Below are 26,435 nucleotides of genomic sequence, written 5' to 3'. Positions count from 1 at the left end.
TTTACCTGTTTCTTAGACGTGACATGTCTGCAGTATGCCAGTCACATTCTTTAATGAAGAAATAGGATATGATTTAAAAATAAGTAATAAACAAAGCTGTCACAGAATTAAATGGGAGTTTTTTCGCTGTGTAGAGACAGCAGGACGAGATGTCTGCCAGCCAGCTATTTATAGTTTAGCTTTCCTCCTGACTGTTCAGCTCTGCCTTTCTACACTGTCAGATGAATCCACTAAACTTTGCAAAGGACAGTTTACAAAGAGTCATAAAAACAATTTCTTGCTGTGCGTGAAACAGTTTGCAGTGCTTGAACTTGGATGAATTTGTCCAAGGTGTTTCAGTGCATGTATCTGTTATCTCGTTTTCTAGCCACGTCTTCAGATCCTTCGGAATTCATACCCAGGCAAATGCTTTTTCTATCTTTGGCCTGTGGGTATGTAACATCAGAGAACTGTAGATGTGTATGAGGAAGGAGCAGCAAAGAGGAGCTGTTATGGACTGACCACTACCCCCATTCCCTACCCCCCCCTCCATGCCGCTCGGGGGGGTGAGATAGAGGAGCTGGGAGTGAAGTTGAGTCTGGGAAAAAAAGTAAGGAATATTCATCACCCTCCCTTTGTCCACAGAGCCAGTCATCTCAACATGGAAGGTAATCATACTGGTCAGGACGAGTTTCCCCTTGGCAAATCCATGCCGGTTGCTCCCAAGGACCTGCTTGTCCTTCATTTGTTTCTAGAACTGTCTCAGGAACTGAGTTGTCCTATTGGCCTGACCAGCTCATGGTTACCCAGATCTTCCTCCTTGGTCTTTCTGAAGATGAACACGACATCACGTTTGTCTTTTTCCAGTCATCAGGGACTTCCTCGGATTGCTCTAGTCTTTCAGAGGTGATAGAGAGTGGCCTTGTGATAACATCAGCCAGTGGCGCATGCTTGTATGCATCCCATCTGGACGCATGATACTTTATATGTCTGGTTTACTTAAGTAGTCCATAACCTGATCTTGCTCTAATGTTGATAGTGTTTCTCCCCACCAACCACTGCCACTAGGCACAGAGATCTGGGAGATCTGAGAGCTTCTGGTTAGTGAAGAAATCTATTGGGTATTATGGCATTGCTTCCCTAGATGTCACAGATGTTCTTTTAAATGTATCACTGCCTTGAGGGTAAGGCTGTAATCTGTTCTGCTGAAGTGCCTTCCCAAGCTGTGGCAGCAACCATGGAAATCAGCAGAAGGTGACCAGGAAGGAAATTCAAACTTCTGTGGATAGCGTGCCAAGTGTGTTATTACCCTGGGCAGTGGAAACATACACAGTTGGTGCCTCGCAAGCCTTCCGGTCTAGAACTATTGACTTTGTTTAGTGATACTTCTATTCAAAATGGTGTATAATAGGCAGAATGTCAATCAAGTTCAGAACAGACTCAAAACACCTCAATGAGTACATACGTACAGAGAAACAGTAACTTCTCTTAATAATTCCTGAAAGACCTTATGGTTTCCTAACCAATCTTTAAGGAAGGCTGAAAAAGTTTCCTCCCTTAAGGAAAGAGTAAAAGGCTACCCCTTATACAGAATGGCATTAAAGAACAAAAGGAAAAGCAGTCAAGTTAGGGAGGTAATTCCCTTCTCATTTTTGGAGAAGAAAGCTTCAACTTTTTGAGACTGAAAGGCAGAGAATAATCGTTGCGCCTTGCCTTACATGTTGAGGGCACTCTGACTCTAAGCAATAGCGAATAACAAACATACAGACAAAAAATAAATATGTGGAAAAAATGCATGGACACTTGAGAGCTGATTAGGAAATTGCACTATAGGAAATCCTCAGAAGACGCAATATTTTACCCTGAGGGCTTCACAGATCATATCAAACCTCACTCATAAAGAAAGGAAGAGGAATCTAGCCTGGAAATTAATAGCGCAGCACAAGCCAGTTCCGGTAATACAGAACTCCTGTGTCAACAGTTTCTGGCACTGACAGCTAGAAGTTCCTGCTAGACAGAAACTGAAGCAGTCTGGGGTCTGAAGTCACTGCTCTACAACTTCCACAATATTGGAAGGTGGGAGAGCCAACAGCAGAGTGAACTAGTCCAGAGAGAGAAGGAGCTCATCTAAAACAAGACAATGTATTATTAGGCAGATACTATGGATATCACAAGGGTCATTATCAGACTTGACTCCAAGAGTGATGAGAGCATTTGCCAGAAAAAGCTGAGTCTCAGCTGGAGCAGAAATCTCCCTTGAAGCAAACTGCAGGAGGAAGGTCAGAAACAGACCTTTTCTGTTTCAGGGATGATGAAGGTTTTACAATAGAAGCCTGACTGCCTGGGTCAAAGCTGATGAGAAAAAACTTCCTGGAGTGGTTTCCTACTGCTGGGATTGAAAAGCCCACATAAAGAGAACTTGGACAGACGGTTCTCCATTCCCTGACAAAAAGGAAAAATATAGCCTTTATAGACTGTATGTGGCTTAAAGCCAACAGACTTTGATAGGGAAGCCAAGGAAAATTAAACTTGCCCAAAGCTACAAAAAAAGTAAAAATTAAGCAAAATGAGACATGAAGATCAAAATGAACACCAAAATCACAAAGGAGCAAAGAAAATTAAGTTAAATAAAAGGCTGAGGTAATCTCAAACAGAAAGCAATGAACTGCAAAAAGGCTTCATGGAAAACTAGAGAGGCAACTGAGAGTCGAGGATGTATTTTTACCTTTTGGGGAAGTTATATGAACATTTGCTTTCCAAGTACTAATAAAGGTTAAGTATCACCAGCTTGAGCACTTGCACATGTCCCACATCTATTACCTCATCTAAATAACAAGCATGGACCATAACATTTCACCTATTAATCCTGCGTTAAGAATAGAATAAGCTATTGAACTGCAACATCCTTAAGGAAAGAAAGCCCATCTTGATACGACAATCCAACATATATATATAGGCAAAATGTTTTAGCAGTAAATTACCCTTAAATGTGTTTTATCACTATTTTAACTCACCTAAGGTAAACCTATCTTTCTGGATTTTATTTTGCCTTTAGCTAGTGAAGAGCTATCTACTATCTCAAACTTCCTTCTCACATACACATTATTATGTATAACCCTCAAACAAATTGCTTCCTTACCTGCTCCTAAATACACTCCATGAATTGAACTTCTCTAAGACTTCACTATAAATTCTTTGGGGGATCCCCAAAAACATTTGTCTTAGCTTCTAGACGACAGGTCATTTAGAATATTAAAAATATAATTTTCTGGTATTTTATTAGTATAAAACATTTCTTCAAGATACATTTCTATAGCAAATAAAATTTTATTTGCAACTAATAGGATAAAATATTCTGGATTAATAGATAGTTTGCGTATGAACATCTGAATTAAGGGAAAAGCTATATAAATACAAATACTATTTAACACGTTCTTTTAATGCCAGTATGTGGTATTTAGAAGCATACTTTTGGCTGAGTATTTTGCAACCCTAAAAGCACCTACTCACAAGAACTTTTAAGTTGCGTTTCAACAGTATTGTCACTTCATTGGTTACTGTACAATTTATTATAAGGTGAAAGCAATCTAGAAATGCTGCATTACAATAACAGCATCAAATCCACATCTGTACTTGAAATGACTGTATTTGCCTCCTGATAAAATGACCTTCACTTACCAAAGAATAGAACAGAAATAAAAAGGTTAAAACAATTGTCACAGGGTGAAGCCTACCCAAAAGTATGGCTTAAAAGATGAAACGTGGACTACATATGTCCAGCTCTGACTACATGATTCTGCTGTGCACTGGGAAAACAAAGAAACCCGCAGATTAACTTTGATACAGTTGTGGGGTGACACCTATTCAAAGATCACTGCTCAGATAAATGAGACTACACCAACCCAGCGCTAACAGTTTAGTTTATTCCACTATGCGTGGAAAACATATAAAGACTCATAGATAATCTTTGTTAGTTAATGCTGAACAGCTTTACATTCCAGTAAAACATTTGGGACGTGAGACTAGAGGGTGAAATAATCCAGGTAGCAACACTGGTTGGCTTTAGAGAAGGGGGAAGTCAGAGACTGACTTGGGGCTAAGCGACTAGCAAGGCCACTGGCACCTTATGCCAACAATTTAATTTTAAAAATTTACACACAGTTATGACAATAGCCCCTTGGCTGCAGAGGGGGACTTCACATTCAGACACCTGACAAGATGTAGAAGGCTGAGCCAGCTGGGACCTGCTTTGCACAGGGGCCACGCTGCCACGAGCTGGACTGAGTGTCCCCTGGGTGTACGGTGCCAGTCTCAAATGAGTCACAGGGGCTGGGACTTTGGTCTGTGTGAGTGTGAAGAGTTTGACTGTCATAGACTAGAACAGAAATCGCTATCTATACTCACCCTCCTTTGAAAAAAAAAATTAGATTGGAAGTCACTTAAGTGATGTGCATCTGTTACTGTGACTACCCCAAATTCCTCCATAACAACAATTTGGTAATGATCCACTTCTCTCCAACCCCCTGCATACCCTTCTTCCCTGGCTCTGTGCTCGCCCCATCGCGTATTACTTCTCACCCCTGCATACGCCACTACCCTGGCTGCATACAGGGCCCCACAAAATCAAGCTCCTGTACCATACCTCTCATTCATTAATGCAGTTCCACAGGTTAACTCTCTCGTTTGGCCCATTTTTACACACACGTGTCTGTGCCAGCACAGGATTCAAGTAGAGACGTTACAGAACCCAGTGCAGTTACACTTCTCACATATTCATAGAACTAGCACCTGAGGTGACAGGCACCTCCTCTAAATTTGATCATATCTGTTCCTTAACACCGCCTACTCGAGGCAAACAGGATTGCAGATCGTAACTTCAGGCCAGGATGCTGCTTCTATTCTCATCAATTACCAATGTCCCACGCATCAGCAAAACTGCAAGGGACCACACTCATCCCTTAGATGTAATCCTCAAAAAGCTGTAAGTAATTTTTATTTTTTGCATGGTTCAAATCTCTTCAGTTATATCCTATTCAATACGCCACTCCCAAAATAACAAACATCTTAAATAGAAATAAATAATAAGAAAAAAAATACCTGTTTTATTGCATAATGATGAGGCAAACCACCAACAAATATGGATCCTGTTTCAAGCCAATATGAACTGGACCAGAAATTTCTAGGTATACTTGTCTTTGCAGATATCCCCAGGATTGACATTTCTGCTTCACACGGTACCATGCCTTGCCTGCATAAATTTAGAAATAGGCACATTTTACCACCACATATAGTTTACATTGCTGTCTGTGGGAAAACAACAGAAGATTGGCGAGGATGACCGTAAACACGCTCAAGTGACTTGCAGCTGGGGTATGAAAAAACACATACATCATACTAACTGTGGCTTGGCCTTGCGCGTTGGACAAGCAGAACATCGGTGTGCAGATACCGTCGGCCTGTGACAGACTCAGAGGCACCTATCGAACACGCTCGAGATCCCTGCCCTGCTGTGGGAAAGATCACAGCACAGAGGTAAACTCCGCCTGCGCGAATCCCTGCAAAGCAGGCGCAAGCAGCAGGTTTGGCGATGCTCCGGCACAGACCGAGCTCCGCGGTGCCTGCATCCCCGCTCGTGTGCCTCTGCCCGGGTGCTGCTCCGGGCATCCCCCGGTCAGAGAGGTAACGAAAATACATTTACTCTGCATTTCATCCGCAGTTTTGTGGTTGTTCCTGTGTCCTGCCTGTGCTGGCTCATGCACTGTCTATCTGACAAATTAATTAGGCTGTTACTAAACCAATGAGGAAAGAAAATCAAGTAAATAGCTGTTTTTATATTAAAGACTATAAACATAAAAGAAGCTGTTTAACAAGCTGTAAGTTGGCATGTCTTTGGGGTTTGAACTTCCATTAAAATGAAGCCATATTGTAAATCTGAGCAGTGTAATTGCTAAAAAAGCCAAAGCACATAATAATGGCTGAATAAAAAAAGCTAGGCAATTTTTAACAATAACAAGGACGCTTTGTAATTTGAAAAAAAGACATCTATTGACCTCAAATATTTTAAATATCCGTCTTTTTCATCACAAAAAAAGATAACCCAGAAAAGCAATTTAAAATAAACTGCATTTTAGAGAGTGCAGACATACTATAATCTGTAATAGTTATCTTCAAAAGCATCATTCCTAAAACTGAAGGCAGTAATATTAGGCCCTGAAATTAATACATACATTCCCTTTTCCCTCCCTCTGTCCACACACCCTCTTAACAGTGTCGCTCTTAACAGCATGCATAAATTGTTACCAATGAACAGAAGGTGCAAAGTAAACAATTTGGTTTTCTTCAATTTTTTTTAATGATGCAAAGCTCATTTACATTCCAATAACCAACTGGCAGCAAGCACTTTGTCTTCATGAAAGAAAGCACAGGGAAGAAATATCAGAACTAAACAAGAGTCTCTCATGTAGGAATTTCTTTCAGCCTATCCTTCTCTGCACACAAACCAAATCAAAGTTCAATCAGCTGTACGTTTAAAAATATTCAAGTGCCTTTGTAATACAGATGTCACAAAAAATCTATGTGAAAACAGCATATACCAAAAAAAAAACCCCTATAAAAGCAACGATATGTAATTTAGCTAGCATGCTGTACGTAAAATATGAACACAGTGTATCTTTGATAATGCAAAATTAGCTTCTGAAACTTATTAGTTACAAAAGGAGCATGGAAAGTTTCCTCACTATCTTCTGTCAGATAATGACTTCTCACATACTATTTGATTTAATTGAGAGGATGGAGACTTAACATTAGCAACATTTGCAAACAGTTCTCTGTGTTTGTTTTCTGTATAATTCTGTTTTTGTGATACTTTCACAAAAATACGGAAACATGGTATTAGCCTTTTAACAGAAAGGACTATCAATGTTTTTGTAAGCAAAATGGCCTGTCCATGCTATAGTAAATAACCTCAGATGAAGGATAAAAAGTTTTGTTTTGTTCTTAAAATCAACATTAAAGAAGAGAAATCAATTGGGGTTTTAATTCTGTGGACCAAAAATACACTTCTTAAGGGATCAGTTCAGGGGATTTTTTTGTTTTCACCTTAATTTTTACAAAGTTTTTTGAAACTTGCTAATTAACAGCTAACATGAATGAGAAAAAAGAGAAAATTGTAGCCAGAACTGCAATCAAGGAAAGCAATGTTTTCCTACTACATTTTGTAGACATTATGCAATAGTCATTATGTCTAAGCACATACACAAGGTTCTGCAGCACAGCGTTTTCATTATTTGGTTATGAAGGAAGTTTGCTGATAATGTGTGTAACTCATACGTGCATTCTCAGTAGCTGTTTGCAATGATCAAGCAGTTTTTCCTAAGGCTTGAACCCAGTGTGACATCTTGGGTATACTCATTCTACAGCAGAAAGCTGTGGTGAGTGTTCTAAGGAAAAAATTATTGATTTTTAAATATCTAAAATTTCTTCTCTTTCTGATAAAAGAATATAATATTTATGAATAAAAGCATAATAATAGGATAGCAATCCTTCCAAAATATTTTAAATCAGACTTGTTTTAATGCAATGTAATTCTTAAGATCAGAGTGGAAGAGGGTCAGGAGGGGAACTGAGAGGCATTTTTTATTTTTTTTTAACTAATTAACAGATGTGCTAGATGAAGGAAAGCTGCCCAAACAACTTTTTTTTTTTTTTTTTTTAATTACTGTTTCTTTTACACATTTTGAGATGCTAATGCTGTAACTGGTTACATGACCATGTATGTACTTCTATTACACAAGCACCCTATTTACAAATGTAATTCTTTTCACATTAGCTTTAGACATATTTGTTAGCTTGTCCTTAATAGCTTATATGATGGACATGCAGAGGCATTTTTGTGTGCATATATAAACATATTTTGAAATTAATCCCCAGCACTTTATGTCAGAAAACAAGTTGACGCAATTCAATAGCGTGAGCTGCCTTCGCCCTAAGCTTGTTAGAATGTCAGCCATGCACCTTTGATTATGCTTGATTGAATCTAGCAGGGTCTGGCCAAATTAGAGTAACAACCTTAAACCATTATTGTTTAGCATTTGCTGATGATACAATCACCGGGTCATATATGCACTCTATGAAATTTCCATCAGGCTTTTAAAATACTTTTTCTACAATCAGCATATTGCGTGCTTTAAAGGTCAAGTAAGAAGGCAGAGCTTTTTGCATAATTATAAATGTGGAAATGCATACAGCAACTCTCAAGCACTTTTGCTGGGTAAGCTACCAGTAATTGTGCCTCAGTCCAACCCAGCAGTAACAGTTCACAGTTTCCTCATTTGTACTCACATAAATGTAATGATTAAATACTGGCCTATTAATTATAACCTGAAGATGAGTTCTGTCTAAACTGTACTAAACCCATTGCTCAATGCCTCGCAGGTTGGAAGGATGGAAAGGTCAGATAATAATTTGATAACTGTTGGGATAACGGTACCTAAACATGACAATGTCTGCATGAAATCCAAATCCCTTTACATAATGTCCTTACTTGCTGACATTTGTTAGTGATGATTAAACAACGTGTTTGGAATTATCATAAAATGGTAAAAAGGTAATAAAACAAATGGGGGAAGAGGAGGAGGGAAAGGGGGATGTCCAGCTAAAGTATTAAGTGTCAGTCATGCTGTGCAGCTTTGTTGGGAATAAAGCTTCTTTAATCTGGTTTTCCTGATAAGAAAGGGAAATCTCGTGTTCTAGAAACAAGATTGAAGCTTTCACCCATCTCTAGCAATTTCACTTCGAACGTGATCATGCTAAACAACAATAACCATTTCACTAACTACCCTTGAACTACTTAGGATGTAATGTTAGCATTCAGTCTATTAAAACAATAGGTTTGCAAACAGCTGTATCAAATAAGAGTTGTGAACTACAAGAATTAAAGAGAAGTTTTATTATCGTATATTCTAAAAAACAATCCCAAAGTTCCCTGATTTTGTTGAAGATAACTGATTAATTAAAGCTAAGAAACATATTTCATTTTCACTGTGCTTAATTATTATTTTACAGATTTCTTAGCTTAAAAAAATCAAAGCCAACTCATGTTTCCCTTTGTTTTCACTCAGTATCTGGTAGTTTTCATTTTCTGGTTTCATACTCAAACTGCTCCTTGCAGCAGCACGTTCATTTTTGTAAAACTGCAACAAAGCAATAGACCTATTGTCACAGACAATTAAGAGTTACATTTTCTTAATGCACATTTAAAAGGTGGGATCAATTCTGACCCAGCAGTGGTTCTGAAACCCTTAGGCTTTGCAAGGATGGTTGAGACAACTTTAAGAATGGAACATCTGGACCTCTCTACTCAGAGAGGTTCTTCAGGTTTCACCCTTGGAGGTTTTCAAAACCTGACTGAATAAAGCCCTGAGCAAACTGGCCTGACCCCTTGGCTGGCCCTGCTTTGAGCAGCAGGTTGGACTAGAGACCTCCTGAGGTCCCTTCTAGCCTGAATTATCCTATGATTCTACAATCCTGAGACATTTTTCTTCAGCAAAAAAAAACCAACCCTGTAGCAATAACATTTAGAGAATAAGGCAGAATCTCCTATTACCCTCAGTAGATTGATTTAGATAGAAAATATACCAGTTACACTCACAGTCATTAAATTTTCGCTCTGCACTACGATGCATCATTTTAGACTGCTCACATCTGTTGGTGCCGACTGTGCCCTACTGAGACACCAGGTAACACACACTTTCAGGTTGCAGATGAACTAATGAGTCAACAACATATTTTTTCCCATTCCCTCTGACAGCAGAATCGTATTTCCTGGAACTGGAGTTGATTTCTCAGTCTGGTCTTAGAGAGTGATTTAAGTAAATAAATAAGAACAATGAAGCTATTGACAAGGCATGAAATAAATTTATCTTAGAATACAGGGGGGAAAAGAATAATCTTTGTTTCATATTCTATGGAATGAATAAATACAGTACCCCCTTATTCTTTTCACAGAGGTTACACTTACAGTACTAAACTAAAAAGGTCCACAACATGAGTTCAAGTCCTGACACATAATTGTCCGTATTTTTATGAAGTTATCACAGTTCCTGTTACAGTTGCCACCCAAGCTAGCTATCACCTCCAGTTCCAAAACTGAAAAACTTCACTGGTTAGTGCAATTCAGGAATCACTCCTAGTTTAAATGTGGCCAACATATTTTGCAGTAAGTATTTTTATAGACATGATCTGGGACCTGCCAGTTGGCCTCAGGTCCAGAGAATAGTCTTCAGATTTCAGTTTTATTTACTACTATATATTTAGCTAGAGAAAAAACAATGATCTATGCCTCTGGCCATTTCTGTCTGCAGTTTGGAGAGCTTCAAGTTTCCTGCTGCTCACATTGTAACAACTTTAAATACTATTTGCAGAATTTAAACTTAGAAAACAATCTGCACTTATTTCAAGTTGATGTAGATGTAAATAACAAGTCATTTAGCGAAAAGCTTGGCCCAAATTAGAGTATGGTATTCAAGCATTCAGAGAGCGGCAAATTTAGAGTCAGACCTAGACTTGCAACTCTGATGTTTTATTTCAAGTGAAACTGAAAGACTGCACTGAATAAGAAGATAAGTACCCATAAGCATCCTTTAATGTTCTTCAGAAAATAATACAGAACAAAATTTGAGGTATGTTGCCGGTTATTAGAGTCTTACTCTACTGTTTTTACATTTCTGTCTCTGCAATAAGTTGTTTCAGAAGTTAAAAGAGAAAATTTTCATTCATTGGAGCTCTTTTGAGATCCAAAGTAAAAGAAAGTAGCAATGACAGAAACATTTTTCGTATTTATTTAGTTAAATAATCTGAGCAAGAATAGATCGCTATACACCACAGATTTGTCTCTGATGATTCTAAGTTTTAACTTCTGAGTGTCTCCTTTGATGGCAGAGTTCTGAGAAGGTGTAGAATGTGATTCTACCCAAGATGTGGCATGACTAAGTAAGTAAGCTTTTATCTTAAAGAGGCTGTAAAACAACAGTTTGTCTCAAACTAATTGGCGGTATTAAGTCGCTATTAACTGTTATTATGATCAATTTAGTATAATTAAATCCATTGCGTTCAATTACATTGTTAGAAAAAGGCAGTTGCTTATTCTCTGTTGACTCATGAAGTTTATGAAAAACAGTCACTCTTTGTGGAATATAAAAAACATGCACAACATATTGAGCTCCAATTTCATGATGGTTTTTCATTCCAATTAAGATTGTTTTACAGTGCATTGATGCAAAATAAAATAATATTATTTAGCTGCAAACAAATGCACTTAGGTTTAATATTTTATTAGATTTGATCGGTGCAGGGTTTTTTGTATACTGAGACAGATATGCAAGAAGAAAGTCTACTTTCATTATTTTCAATTTCTGGAAACTAACTGCAAGAAATGAAAATATTAATGCCAAGTTTCTCTGTCATCACTTCTCGGTTTTGTCTATTTCCACTATTCCTTCTTTCTCTGTGAAATCTTGGTTCTAGTTGAATGAATAAAGCACTTGTAGAGACTTCAGAATAGCAAAGGGTATTCTGACATGTCTGGCAATGCAGAACAGATCTTTACTACACAATGTACGAAAGGAGTATGCTCATGCAACATCAGCAGTATAACAGCATGATTTTTTTGTGAAAGAAAGCTTGTTTCTGAAAGAAAGTTAAATTGCTCATTTTTAGAAGACAAGCTTTAAGCTAACATTTTAAAGAAATTCTGAAAGTGAATGGAGGACTGTGAATATGTACAGTAGATATGGTGGAGCCTGGATCATCTCACTGGCATTTCTTATACTTCTATAGGTATGGTTTGACTGGCAATTTAGGCAAAGGACTACATTCCAGCCTTTATTCCACGGGCATTCATATGTTCCTCCTCCTTTCTTTGCACAGCAATTTGCATTAAATAATAAAGAATTTTTAGATAATGAAAATGTAGAAATAAGTGTGATAGATTAAATAAAAGGCTTGAAAGCAAATTTATTATCTAACTTGAATAAATCCTTTACTATATACTGTTGGTCCCAACCAAAATCTCCTTCCTTCCGTGTCTTACAAGGCTCACCTAAGTGCTTGCTTCCTACAGCAGGCAGACTCTGCTTCTTTTATTTAGGATTTTCCCAGTCTGCACTGCTGTTGCAGACTCTCTGCAAGCTCCATCCTGTCCTTCAGGGAGAGAAAGCTTATTTGCTTTCAGAAGAGGAGCAATCTCCCTGCCTCCAAGATGACTCTGACTGAAAGGGAATCATGCTGGATAAAGTAGAAAGACAGCCTCCCTCTCCCTAAGCAGGAGTTACACAGTACAGTATTCATACAGCACTGTCTGAATAAACAAGACAGCTATACTGCTTGTCCTGCTCTCTGCACATCCCTATTCAGCGAGAAAAGGATGGCTTGCATCATCTTTCAAATACTCGTGCTGCCTCATATCTGCCTCAGCACAAAGATTTTTAGAAAACTTACACCTTCAGGCTTCTGGATGCAATGTGCAATGCCTAACAGCATTTTTCTCCCAGTACAGAACTGGCCAATTATTTTTTGTTTCTCCATTCTCTGGGACACCTCTCAAATAGCAGAGCTTGAGACTTGTGGTGAAAGGATATCCAGCAGGTAAAAAAAAAAAAAAAAAAAATCTCTGAGGTGAGAGTGGATTACACCTCTCAGATGTCTGCGGCTGCTTGTTCGTACAGTCAGGGTCACGTATCTGAGACATAGGGTTAGCAGGAGCAGAAAGGAATCTTTACCCAGCTTTTATTTCCAGCTTTTCACTGAAGTGCTGGCTGGGGTTTGCCAGCCAGAATCATTTGGATATATAAATTCCTCACCAGTGCTGTGGGTTTAGGAAGAGGTGACCTCAGCAGAATGTATCATAGGAAAATATTTAAGAAATAGAACGGTTTGATTTAACTGAAGTCTGTGGTTTTCTGAACAAAATATTGATCATTTTTGACACAGAGTAGGTCAACCTAGTAGTCCCTTGGTGGTCAAATGAGCAGTCCCTTCTGGCCTGAAACTCTAAACCCAAGAAATTTTAGAAATTTTATCTTAGATAAAAATGGTAGCCTATGGTACCTCATTCTGTAGTGTTCAAATGATGTAACATGTTCATCCATAGAGGGGAAAAGAAGTTCTATAAAATATTTTTAAAATCCTACAGTTTTTTCCCTAAGCTTCCTTTATGATAGATGGTATATTTGCTCTTAATTAATATGCATATATTGTATAAAATATACTGACATCACATGTGAAAACACAAGAACTTAAAATCACTTTGCTTAGGAAGTCAAAGGGCTCAGCACATTTAAGTATATAAAAGAAACTACTGGATTGCGTGCATTACATCTATTGGGTCTGCTTTCCAAATAACAAAATCCATTCGGAAATAGGATACTGTTATCTTCTCTTACTTTTTATAAGGAAAAATTATTTCAAAATGTCAGTCAATGTTGTTACTACTTTGTTTTAAAAATTAGCAATTTGAGTTATTCTGAGAATAAAATTATGAACAGTCTGGGAAATTAATAATGTGAAAAATGGAGTTAAGAGTTACTGTATAGATCACATGGGATAGAACAGGATTTAAATATGCTTAAACAGAGAACCAGCTAAGGACATGTCCCGAGGAAAAGCCTCCAGCAAATACATAAATTGTTCAGAGAGTATCTCTAAGAGATATGGAATTTAGTGATATGCAGCTGTCAGTAAGAGAGGGCATGTTGTTTCTTCTCTATTTTTACTGAAGACAGAGAAAGAAAGGCAATTGTAAATAAGGAAAAAATGAATAGTTTGCAAATCTAGAAATAAAAATATAGGTTTTTTTCATGATAATTACACTTCAAAGAATAGATAATAGTTTTGGTAAAGTACTTCTACTACTGAAGTTTAAGATGTTCTCTTTTCAGGAAAAAAAAATTAAACTAACCAGTACTTTGAAAATATCTAAGATTAATAGAAGATAACTGCATTGATGCACTGTACATGAAGCTAATTTCTGGTATTTGTACACAAAAATAATCTTCAGCTACAGAAATCTATGCTTACTCACAAAACAAACTGGGTCAGTATAATTTTATTGATTGCCTATCACTTTCCTTAATATTTCTTCAGCAGCAGATAACATCAATGCATTATCAGTATTCCACCTATATATAGACCAGTTTGCTTACCTGTGTTTATTATTTTTTAGCTGTTCTGATGACTTTTAGGGAGATGCTGTATTTGTATTTACATTGCTATTCCTCTCCAGCATCTATAAAGTCATTATTTCCATAGTACTCTAAGTCATTAAAAAGGGAGGGTTAGGTATAAAAAGTATAATCTGAAAACTTATTGATTGAACATTTATTCTTAAGAAGCACCACCATTTATTTTGAACATTTGACCTCCAAATAGAAAGATACATTAAGCTACATTTAAATTATCGAGTATTTATGAGATAAAGTAATGAATAAAATTAGTCACAGGAGGGAATGTTATTAGCCCAGCTCCCCTTCTACTTATCTGTGAAAGGATTAAAAATCAAATTAATTCTCTCTAAATGTACTGCGCAGGTTAGTAGAATGAACTGGAAAACACACGAAGATACATTCTGACTGGCAAAACTTCAAAACTTTACGTAGTGTTTTTTGATTCATATTTGGTTTTAATTCGCAGTTCATAAATCAGAATATCCTTTGATTCTCTTCAATCCAGCAGTGCCATTTCTGTGGCACTGTCATGCTCTGCTAGTGGGCAGTGATAGTGTCACTGTGTAACAGAAATCTTCAGCACCTAGAAATTAGGTTTTTTGAGCTACTTGTGCCAATAGCCACTATTTGTTGTAACAAAGTCATTATCTTTTTCCTTTCAGATGTATTCCAGAATACCCTCTTTGGAGGATATTCTTCACTTCTTCCTGTTCATCTGTGTGATAGTCACCATAAGTATTTTAGGTCACATTTCTTTATCTCTGTCCAAAAAAACCAAACCCAAAAAAGAATCCTTCCAATTTTCTTCATACTTTATGATCAACTCATTCTTATTTTCCACCTTACAAATCCAGGTCTTGACATTAGTTTCATTATTTCAAAAGTTTTCATAATTTGTTTTCCATTTTAAATAAAAACTCCTCTGCATCTAAACTTTATTCTCAAATTAGTTTGTTTTCATTGACTTAGCCCCTCTGCAATGGATACTGGACAGTAAGTAACAGATAAAACCTAATTAGGAATCAAGATACGGTGGAATTTAGGAAACAAGAAACATCATTTTATTACCAGTGTTAATAAATCATAAATAAATTGGACTAAATGTAATAAACTGCACTTCTTCCAAGTAAGACCACTGAGCTGAGAAAAGTTTCTGATTATACAAAAACTAGAAATTATGAGATAAGTCAGCACTTGTGTTGTATTTCATACAGCCCTAGTCTTACACTAGGCACTTTAGGAGGGACTGAAAAGAAGACTAACACAGCCAGGGCTAGGAAAGTATGTTTGTGAGGATCCTATCAGTGGCCAGATTAAAGGTCCAGCAACTTCCTAAATAATTTGTATTGGTAATAAATATGAATCAGGCTTAACTCTGCATATGTCTAAGTACTTCAACAAAAGTCTTGCAGCTGATGCAAGGCCATTGATAGCTTCCTTGGGAGAGGCCCAGAAAGTGAAAAGAGCATGAAGCTATCGCATCATGAATACACTTCTTACCGCATTATATAAATATTGAATACACTTCTACTCTAATTAAGTAGAAGCCATTGCTATTAATATTTTGTGGCTTACACTGCTTTTTGAGGAGATGGCGCGTTAAGCATGTTTTCATTAAGTAGAGTATATGGCATTTACACACTACATGAAACAACAGATGGATGACCTCTTCACCTACATGCTGTTATTTTAAAAATGAAGGCCAATGTTCAGCACCTCTGTGATAAAATAAACACAGGAATTTACAATACAAGTGAAATATAAAAACAAACCAGAGAAGCATCTGCAGTTTTCTCTAACCACTTTATCTATCATCTGCTTATCTTACCTGCCTGAAAGCCCTAGGGAAAATATGAGCTTTGTAGCATATTCTGAAGGATAAATAATACAGCATATTTTGCACCATATGTATTATCTCAGGCCTTCATAAAAAGCTGTCAAAAGCAAGCAATATACAAGCTCCAGAGTGAGCATATGTTGCATTATGGCATGATTAGAAAGATCTTTTTCTGACTAGAGGAATCAGAAAACACCTACATCTCAAAACCAAGACAATCCATCACCAAAAGTCCTATAGTTAACTAGTGCAAACCTCAAATTTCAAACATTATGAGTTAAAGGAGAAGAATAACGAACTCTCTAAAAAAGCAAACTGCCACATTTTGCAGTTGGTTTCTAGACTGGTGGAGCATCTACACCAGTTTTCTAATCCTAATGGTCACAGTCGATTAAAAGAAAAGTTCAAAGTGGATAGACTAATTTTAAAGAAAGAAGTTGCATTCATGACATCTACTGCATAATCAATTTATAAGATGACAGATTTGCTAAAGCAATTGACAATTGTGATCTGAGATTAAAAGTAAAATAAAGAATTTCTTATTTAATCAAGGAGACTATTATTATCAGTACTGAAATAATTGTTGTTGAAATGGAGTGGACCAATAAAAGGACAAATTTCTAATATCGCTGCTGCAGTTTGGCCTGTTTCTGCAATACATGTTAATTTATCAACTTGTTTTGATGACAAAGATTGAAGAAGATAAATCTCAAAGCAGTTAAAGAAGGCAGTTTTATAAGGGCTGGAATGAGAAGATTGTGGTAGAGCATCCCCTGCATTGCCAGTAAGGTAACTGTACCTTCACAAGAAAGCCAAACATGTAAACTTCCCCAGGCTTCAGTCTAACATTTCCTTCCCTTCATAATACCCTGAGGAAATCTAATCCCTGTGTGATATTGCCCATATCCATTTTTCACTGTAGCACTTTCACTTCCCTGGCAATGTTCTTAAGAAAAGCAAAACAATACAGTCAGAAATGCGAGTGAAACAGCTGCAATGATCCTCATTAATAGCCAGACTTGGTAAACAACTGTACTAGCTTACACATAAAACAGAACTCTCGGGCACTGCTCTGAGGCAAACCTTGGCAACATGTTGGTTTTAGCAGCCAATGCCATACATTAAGACTAATCTGAGGCAATAAGTTATATTCTATCCAAAATTATCAAGCTATCCCAGATTTTGATGCAAATCCAGTCCTCTTATTATATCCAATTTTATTAAATCGTTACAATTGTTGTAGCCACAATACTCCATTATCATGAAATAACAGCATGAATAGCAATGCTGCTATTTTACTTTCAGCATGACTATTCTGGTGAACTATGAGAACTGGATATAGCATAGTGTCTGACAGTAATATGCACGTTTATTTGCAAACATTAAAAGGTGTGACATTTCTTTTATTCACACCAGGAAAGATTTCTGTGGGATAAAGGAAGTAGTAAAATGTTCCCCTGTAAGCAGAAAAGGAAGATGTTATCACTATCTAATTTTCACTATATTTCAACTCGCATTACACAACACTCACTACTTTTAAGTCTATTTCTTTCATTTAGTATGATATTGTAAAGGCAGTATATTCTTTGCAGACGGCTTATCTTCAGTAGGTGAAATGCATTGCTTTTAGTGAATTTGAAAGACAAAAAACTTTCCATCACAGGGCCACATCAAAAGGGCTCCAAACAATTAAAAATACTTTAAATAATGAGAATGAGCAGTTTCTTCCAACAAACAAGTACAAAATAATTTTTTTTTATTACCCATGATGTCTGTTCATAATACTTAACATCTGCAGAACAAAGAAAATCCCACACTGTGCATATCCACTATGTTAGAGTATTCAGTATCTCCTACACTCCCATCCTGACTTTGCCAACTTCCCAGATACCACTGTTCAATATTTAACTTACTCACCTCACTGCAAATCAGTTCTGAGAACATTAAACAATGTTTGCAAAGCTCTAGACAGCTGCTGAATAAGCTACAGCACTTTTTCACTGAAGTAATCTTAAGTTTTACTGTGCCATTTTATACTACAGTTGATTAAATTAAATGTTAACTTCATAAAACAAGTAACACACGTATTTCAAAAGTGACTCTATCAAATCTAATCTGTCAATAACATATATTGGTTAATGAAGAAAAAAGTATGTAAAGCAGTGGTTATACTTTTCCATACAGCATATACATTTTCTTCATTAACTCAAGCACATGTAAAGATGCAGTAGATGAAAACAGAAGCAACTTCTAAACAAATCTTTCTGAATCTGCACCATTAAAATTTTAAATCTTAGAATCATAGAATCGCTGAGATTGGAAAAGACCTTTGAAGATCATTCAGTGCAACCCTTAACCGAACACTGCCAAGTCCACCACTAAACCATGTCCCTAAGCACCATGTCTACGTGTCTTTTAAATACCCCCAGGGACAGTGACTCAACCACTTCCCTGGGCAGCCTGATCCAATGCTTGATAACCCTTTCAGTGAAGAAATTTTTCCTAATATCCAACCTAAACCTCCCCTGGCACAACTTGAGGCCATTTCCTCTCATCCTATCTCCAGCCACCTGGCAGAAGAGACTGACCCCCACCTGGCTACAACCTCCTTTCAGGCAGTTGTAGTGAGCGATCAGGTCTCCCCTCAGCCTCCTCTTCTCCAGACTAAACCACCCCAGTTCCCTCGGCCGCTCCTCACAAGACTTGTGCTCCAGGCCCCTCACCAGCTTCGTTGCCCTTCTCTGGACACGCTCCAGCACCTCCGTGTCTTTCCTGTCGTGAGGGGCCCAAAACCAAACACAGTCTTCGAGGTGCGGTCTCACCAGTGCCATGTACAAAGGGATGATCACTTCCCTACTCCTGCTGCCCACGCTATTTCTGATAAAAGCCAGGAGGCTATTGGCCGCCTTGGCCACCTGGGCACACCGCTGGCTCATATTGAGCCGGCTGTTGACCAACACCCCAGGTCCTTTTCCGCCGGGCAGCTTTCCAGCCGCTCTTCCCCAAGCCTGTAGCGCTGCACGGGGTTGTTGTGACCCAAGTGCAGGACCTGGTGCTCGGCCTTGTTGAACCTCGCACGGTTGGCCTCGGCCCATCCATCCAGCCTGTCCTACCCTCCAGCAGATCAACACTCCCGCCCAACTTGGTGTTGTCTGCACAATGTTAAAACAATGGCAAAACCATTTCCAGTCTACTAAAGTAAGTAGAGTGATTAATTAATAATTGCTCACTAATTAGCCTGAATCCCATAAATGGTATGCATTCCTTCTCTTTCAGCAGCAAAAATCAGTGTGGCCCATCATACCTGAGCTGTCCTGAAATAATTATCATTCTCTGCAAATGAAAGAAGATAACTCTTTCTTCCCTCCTTTTTAGGCTCAAAAGGAACACCAGAAATAGAAATTGGGTTGTTTTTCTTTCCAGCTATTGCCATAGGCTGATTTATAGATTCAAGTTATTTTCTGCTTGATGGAGTTGGGGGAAAATGCATAAAATAGGTGCACTCGCATCATGGTACTTAATACATCTGAGTAATGTCAACGACATGGCAGTTCTAATGCTCCAGCACCAGGGGAAAGGATATTTTTCTTTAAGTCTCCTGCAGTACTGAGGGTTGAGGTATTCATACGTTTGTTGTCTTCATGATCTTAAATCTTTCTTAAAATGAACAAAGGAATAACAATAGAATTCTAATGGATTAAACTAGATAACAGACTAAAAACTTTATGTCTCCAGTCCTTATCCACTTTCTCTGTGTCACTTGGGATTTTTTTAGATTTCTTTGGTTTTCTCCCTCAGTTGTCTTTAATGGACTTGCAGAGTCCTTGATTATTTAGTCACCTTTCATACAGAAGCTGTTTAATGCCTTTATCTTTATATCTCTTCTCTAAAAAAAAAATAATTCCAATTCTACTTTCTCTCTTCTGAGATTGAGAGGGACTCAAAACCAGAGAAATACATAGAACCGTGTATGTTATTCAGGATTTTAGAGAATCCCACTTTTATCAGTGTCATAGAGGTGTCTTCTATTCCTTCCTGGTCAGAGAGGAGCTTACACTTGCTTTTATCTTCCATTAGCATGGTTTGGTTTTATGTTATTCCCTTTTTGGGTGACAAGCACAACTTCAGCGAATTACTGACTTTTGCTCCTTGCGTTAGTTTGCATTGTCTTACGGCATGGTCTGGAGCTTAAGCCTGGTTTACATTGCTGGAAAAAAATATGACAGCAATGATAGCTGAAATGCAGCAGCAAACCATGGTCCTTCTCACTGACTACTCACTGCCGCATCTGAGGCAGCAAGGCACAACATAATGGATACAATCACCACTACAGTTTCCCATAGAAGCTAAGGGTCCAGCTGTAGCTACCCTGCAAAAGTGCTTCATTTAGCTATGTTTGGACAGATATAGCTGTAAAAGGCTTATTCCAGTAAAACGCTTTTGTCCCTTCTGTACCCCTCCACAAACTTTTTAGGGAGTCATTTGCTCCTGAGAGACAAGCAGACAGCTAGCTCTCTTACTTCTTGCTGGACTAGAGGACTTGGACATATTTTAAGCTGTCTAATAGGAACTTGGCACCTGAAAACCTCACTAAGACTTATGCCTAATTGTCCAACGAAGTGAAAACAAAACTTTCTCTTCCAAGTTCTTAAAAGGTTGTGGATTCTAACAGCACAGACCTTTGGTCATCAGATATATCTATGTACAAAGAACATGGAAAACCTACTACGTACCTCATTTTCCTTTCATTTTATCCTCCTTCAGTTGCAAGTATTACTTTTCCAGGAGTAATATATCCTATTGTGAGTTGCAAGTCAGTGACAGCAACAAAAGTCACGGTGCAGCTTCTGCCTATTTATCTATTTTTCAAGATGTTTCTATTAGTCACACTCTCATTGTCAGAAATGCAACTATTTCCTGGACTAAGTAGCTTGGACCTACTGCACAGCAGCTTCCCTGCCTGAATGTTTATGTTTGCTATGATACATGATTTCAATGAGAATAAGCTTATTTCCGTTAAGCATATCAGTAATGTGATGAGCACTGTCCAACTGTACTATAGTTTTAAACATTCTTTCCAGGGACGTGTTTTAGTCCAAACTACCATAACATGATTTTACTGCACATGTTCAGGTATCAGTCATAGCTAATGAGATATAGTATGATTGGAATTTACTAACTATCCAACCTAGATGATCTTCGAAGCAATTATAAACACAGACAACAGTAAAATATAAAACTTACCTAATTTGCACTTTATACCAGTGTCCATCATCCACTCTAGCAGTAGTAGTGATGTTTTTGACTTCTGCTGCTTCATCACATAAAAACTGGTACTACAGAGTGGGAAAAATGCTTTTATTACATGATTTCTAATAATTAAACAGTTACAGGCTCAGAAACTTGAATTTAAAAATAACAAATGGTTTCATAAAAACCTGAAGGATGTCATGTGTATCACACAAAACTAATGTTTCATTAAAGATCTGGGTCAGGAAGTCTATTGTACCAGAAATATACAAGCACACATATACACTTCCTAGCCTGCATGAAAATGCTTTAATCTTTGTGCGTTGAACAATCAGATATTATGGGCCTGATCTGCAAAGAAGTTGACCATCTGCAACCCAAAATTAACAGTGGCCACGGGTGAATTTTACTTACCATTTTATGGCCTCCTTGCACTTCCAAACACGTAATGTAGCATGCAGGCTTGAGCATTTTGGAACACCATTTAATTTCCTATACTAATGTGAACAAGCACTTGATTTCATGGTTTGTCTACTTGTAATTGTAGCTTGATTGTGAGCTTAGAACCATTTGTTCATTGGGCTTTAAATCTGCATTTAATTGACCAGCTTTGTGAATGATTAAGTGAATTCAATTAGTTTTAACATGGCACACTGGGATCTCTGAATAGATTTTTGTCAATTAAACTACTTTCATATTTTATGGTGCTTATGATATGTTAGAAAAATATCTTTCTGCATCATTACTTTACCATGAATACAAGTAAGATGGACTTAGAGCCGTCAACATTTTCTAAACCTCGGATAACTTCCTGCCCCTGACTAATCTCATTTGTTCTGGATAGTCACAATATAATAAACCACAGTAAATCACAATATAACAAAATAAAGTAAAAGGCTATTTTCTTCTTTTGCTGTTCATGTTTAATTTATATATCTTTTTAGTATGATCATGCTCTTTAGACATGAAGGCAAATAACTCAAATATGCTGTTCCTAACAGTCATTTCACAATTTTTACAGAAGAATATAATTACAGCCGAGCTTTTGGAATTTTTTAACAGGAAAACGGAAGATCCATTATGAGAAAAGTAACTTCTCGTTTAATATCTTTTTATAGCCCCTTCAGTATCTGCCCATCTCTTCATAAAGCTCAAGCTTTATCTCTTCCTCAGAAAAGAAGGAATAACTTGCCAAAGGTAAAGACCTACTGGGATACACATTTTACTCCTTAATGTTTATAAACAAATGTATTCCTATTTAGTTTGTCCACGAAAGCCAAGAAAATGTTTTTTGTGATTCTGTGGAACTGTGAATTAACATGATAGGTCACATAAAAGGCTTCTACTCAGAGCCGCACGGTAACAAAGATACACTCTATTCCCTTACACAGTAAATTTTCCCATGACAATTCACTCAATTCCAGAGCCGCCCTTGTAACAATTTTAATGAACTTGCACAGAGGAGGTTCAGTTAGTTTAGGCTTTGTATATAAAACAGAATACCTTAATTTGTACCAGTTGTAAAGACAAAATCTACATTCTTTATTTTTGTCTTTTAATGTGTACTTTTTTTATGAGACATTCAAATTATAATCACTATTCAAGTTTCCTCAAGCACCAACTCTTGTGAGGCATACTAATCGTATTAGCCATGAATTTGTCCTAAGAGATGGCAAGTTTGACAACTGTTTTCCTTAAAATACTAAAGAATCTCCAGAAACTCTGTAGCTCTATCTACTGTCTTCTACAGTAGGGAACAGAAAAAAAAAAATATTAAAATTTTTTACAGATATTAACTTTTACTTACTTCTCCTTTAGTGCGAGATTTTGATGCCTTACCTGTAAGGTGCCATGTTTGATGAAAAGCTGAATTAAAAAATGCCCTTTTGTTTCTGGGCTCTGTTCAATATGCAGGAGTCGTCCATGAGGTTTATAGGTCTTAAATTCCAACTGGATGAAGTTTTGCACATTCAAATGCAAGCCTTGAAATTCCAGGTAAGAATCACCGTAATAGCAAGCACAACTAAAATCTGTAAGTAGAAATTTGAGAGGATATAAGGATACAAAGACATTTTTCTTCTTCACCCACTGCCTTCTTATTCTGCTAACAGGAGCAAAGATGCAGGATACTCTTTTACATCTGTCAAGGAGACAGACATGAATCTGAAAATTTATGTTAGGTTTCTTCTGTCAAAGACTAACACCGAGAGTTTCTAAAACTAGACATAAAGGTTTAGGTCAAATTATATTAAGCAGGCAACTAGGATCAATGCCTGAAAGAAAAGGCTATGAAGACGATAGTACTTGGTACATATCTAGCAGCTTTGGCTCCGCAGGAGTCAATAATAGTTTTTTCAAAGTTAGGCATTCACATAGTTTTTGATGCAAGAATGAATGAGTTTGAAGTCTTTGCAGAAACCAAATGGTATGGAAAGGCAGGAAGACATTCCACAGCCTAATTATGAAATTGGCATCTTAATCAAATATGTCAACTATTCCTGCCTAAAACAAACAATGGGATGTTGCTAGGGTGAAAGCTGAAAATTTCCCTTCTGACTACATCTAGCTTGTCTGTTTGATTTGTCTAGATCCCTCTTAAAATTCAGCACCCTGTGCCACACCTGGCAAGGGCAGATACAGCTCTTATTTAAATGGAAAAGGTATGTGAATACATGGCTGCAAGCCCATCAGATGACAGAGTACACTTAAAAGTGGCTGCTTTTTCTTTTTTCTCTCTCTCCCCCTTTTCTCTCCTCTGTCCTTTCCTTTTCCCTCTTCTCTCCTTTTTCTTCTCCTCTCTCCTTCCTTCATCCTCCCTTTCTTTTCTTCCTTTTTCTTTCTGTCTTCCTATTTCTTTTTTCTCTTTTCCTTTTTTCTTAATTTCTCTTTCTATTTTTTCTTCCTTTCTTTTCTGTGTCTCTTTCCCCCCTTCCTTTCTTCCTCCTTTTTTATTTTCCTTTCCCTTCCTTTGTTTCTTCCTTCCTTTTCTTTCCCTTTCCATCCTTTCCTTTCTCTTTCACGTATTGTGTTTTTACAAGAGTATTCAACACGTACATGGGTACCCCCATTCACACACAAATGCAGTTATGCACTTCTTAGGTTTTTTACTTGCCAATATTTAAACTGAGCCTCAGATCAGCACATTTATCTGCTCATAAGGAATTAAAAATGTGTGTCCTCTTCCACACATGTAACACAAGGAGTTTAGTTGTTCCATTTTAGCACAGCTATGGCATTTTCATTTTTGCACAAGCAGAAATATGCTTTAGTCTCACCTGAAGAATCACACAGCATACAATTATTTGATCAACTTTATGAGACTGATAAAAATTTAAAGAAATATTAACAGCTCACCCATCTTACTAAAAAAATCAGTGCAACAATATGAACCTAGATACAATGCGTAACACATAGTAAGTGAATAGTTCCATTTCACCTGGCTCCAATTTCACTGAATCATCTACCCAGGGATTCCAAGTATCTTTGAAGGTCACAGGTCCTTTTCTATTTTCCAAAGCAAGCAAAATTTTAATCTGTTCTGACACCAACTCCAATAGCAAATACATTACTACATATGCTTAAATTCTGAACATCAATGATACTGGGATAAGTTACAAACTATTAATGTTGCACTCCTGTATATCACTGTAAGACTATACTGAATTTTATCCATTCATGACTTTTCAGAAACGTATTTACAAAGTCAGAGTCACTGTGGTCAAATCCCAAGCAAAGCTCTTCTCAACAAATTCTCAGGAAGAGGTGAAAAGAGAAACAGCAACAGATCAGTAATATATGCACACATACAACACGCAGTAAAACAAACCAAAAATTTCAAGCAATACCAATCAATGATCATGGATGAAAAAAGATGACCTTATAAGTGTAGTGTATTTAATCTTTAAAAATTCTGTTTTGAAATTTAAGCCTGTATGTGTAAATTTCAGAAAACTCGATTAAAAAAAAAACCAAACATACAAAATTGCACAGAAAGCTTCTTCCATTTTATAAACAGGACAATTTCTCTAAGAAAGGGCAGACACAGCTTTAGAGGATTACCTCCAATCCCTAACCCTTTTTTGTTTTCCTTCCTGAGCTTGTCACTGAGCACTAAATCTTTCCCTCATTCCATTTACCCTGAACTGCCCCTGCACATGGTTTTGCTTCTCCCATGGAAGCACTCAGTTATCCCCACACTCCTGAGGTACTGATACCTAACCACCTCCTTTTCTTGACTCCACTTAGGAGATCAGCTTGGCTGAAAGACAGCAATGTTGCATGGAACATCTCTTTCCTGCAGTCCTAATTCCTTCTGTACCTTCTCAGCTTTTTGGAGGTGGGCTTTTTTTGCATTGTTCAGCATATAATTAAGTAGACATGTGAGAACAGGTCAAAGTTATGTCAGTTCTTTGGTGCTTTGCTAACGGAAGGCATCTGAACCCCCAGGTCTCACTACAAGAGAGTAAAATCTGTAATTGTGAGAAGAAAAAAAGAGGTGGGCAGGGGAACAAAGCAGTTTATTCATGATTCCTGAAACTACAATCTAACTCTGGTAACTGAGGCCAGACTGGATTATCTACTAAATTTCAAGAAAGGCCAAACAAGCAAGAGCTGGTGGCATCTACCTTTACCCTTCCATGTGTAATTGTAGCAAGTACACAGAGCACTGCAGACATAAATTGTACTTTATTCTCACTGACCTCATGTCTTTTTATCTTCCTATGGCCAGAAATGATGCTGCCTTGCAAGACAATACACTCCATTATTCCATGGATTTGAGGCCAGTTTGGCTTCTTATAGGAAATATATTCATGCTGCTAACCAGAAAGCTTTTTAAAGGAATCAGCTGCAGTAAAATTGCTGCAATTGCTTTATGTCCATAAATACGGAAAGAGTTAATGATAGAAAGCACTGAAGAACATTTAGCAGGCTCCAGGTTTTTGTGAAAGTAATAAAAACGTGCTACTTGAATCACAAATGGTTACATACCTTCCCACAATAGCTATTAACAAAACCCACTGCTGTGGTTTTACCTGTAAAGATTCTCACAGTTTGTAAGAATACACAATCTCTTTTTATAGAACGTAAGCTTTGCTTATAATCCTTCTACTACACTTACATGTGGCTTTTTCATTTCACCTTTAGAGCTG

General features: G+C 37.4%; 1 protein-coding gene across 2 annotated transcripts in view; it reads right to left on the bottom strand.

The window, feature by feature from the left end:
- Positions 1–26,435, bottom strand: part of EYS (eyes shut homolog) — a 1,018,924-nt gene that overhangs the window by 268,769 nt on the left and 723,720 nt on the right. For both annotated transcript variants that reach the window (XM_030007184.2, XM_030007189.2), the window contains 3 exons: positions 23,125–23,315; positions 21,280–21,371; positions 5,077–5,227 (listed from right to left, as the gene is read on the bottom strand). In XM_030007184.2, coding sequence (XP_029863044.1) covers positions 5,077–5,227; positions 21,280–21,371; positions 23,125–23,315 — 434 coding nt within the window. The remainder of the gene's footprint in view (positions 1–5,076; positions 5,228–21,279; positions 21,372–23,124; positions 23,316–26,435) is intronic.

This window comes from Aquila chrysaetos, chromosome 2 (genome assembly GCF_900496995.4).
Source record: "Aquila chrysaetos chrysaetos chromosome 2, bAquChr1.4, whole genome shotgun sequence".
Classification (NCBI taxonomy): Eukaryota; Metazoa; Chordata; class Aves; order Accipitriformes; family Accipitridae; genus Aquila; species Aquila chrysaetos.
Note: the sequence above shows the minus strand (reverse complement) of the source record. Positions and strands in the feature narration are given on the sequence as shown.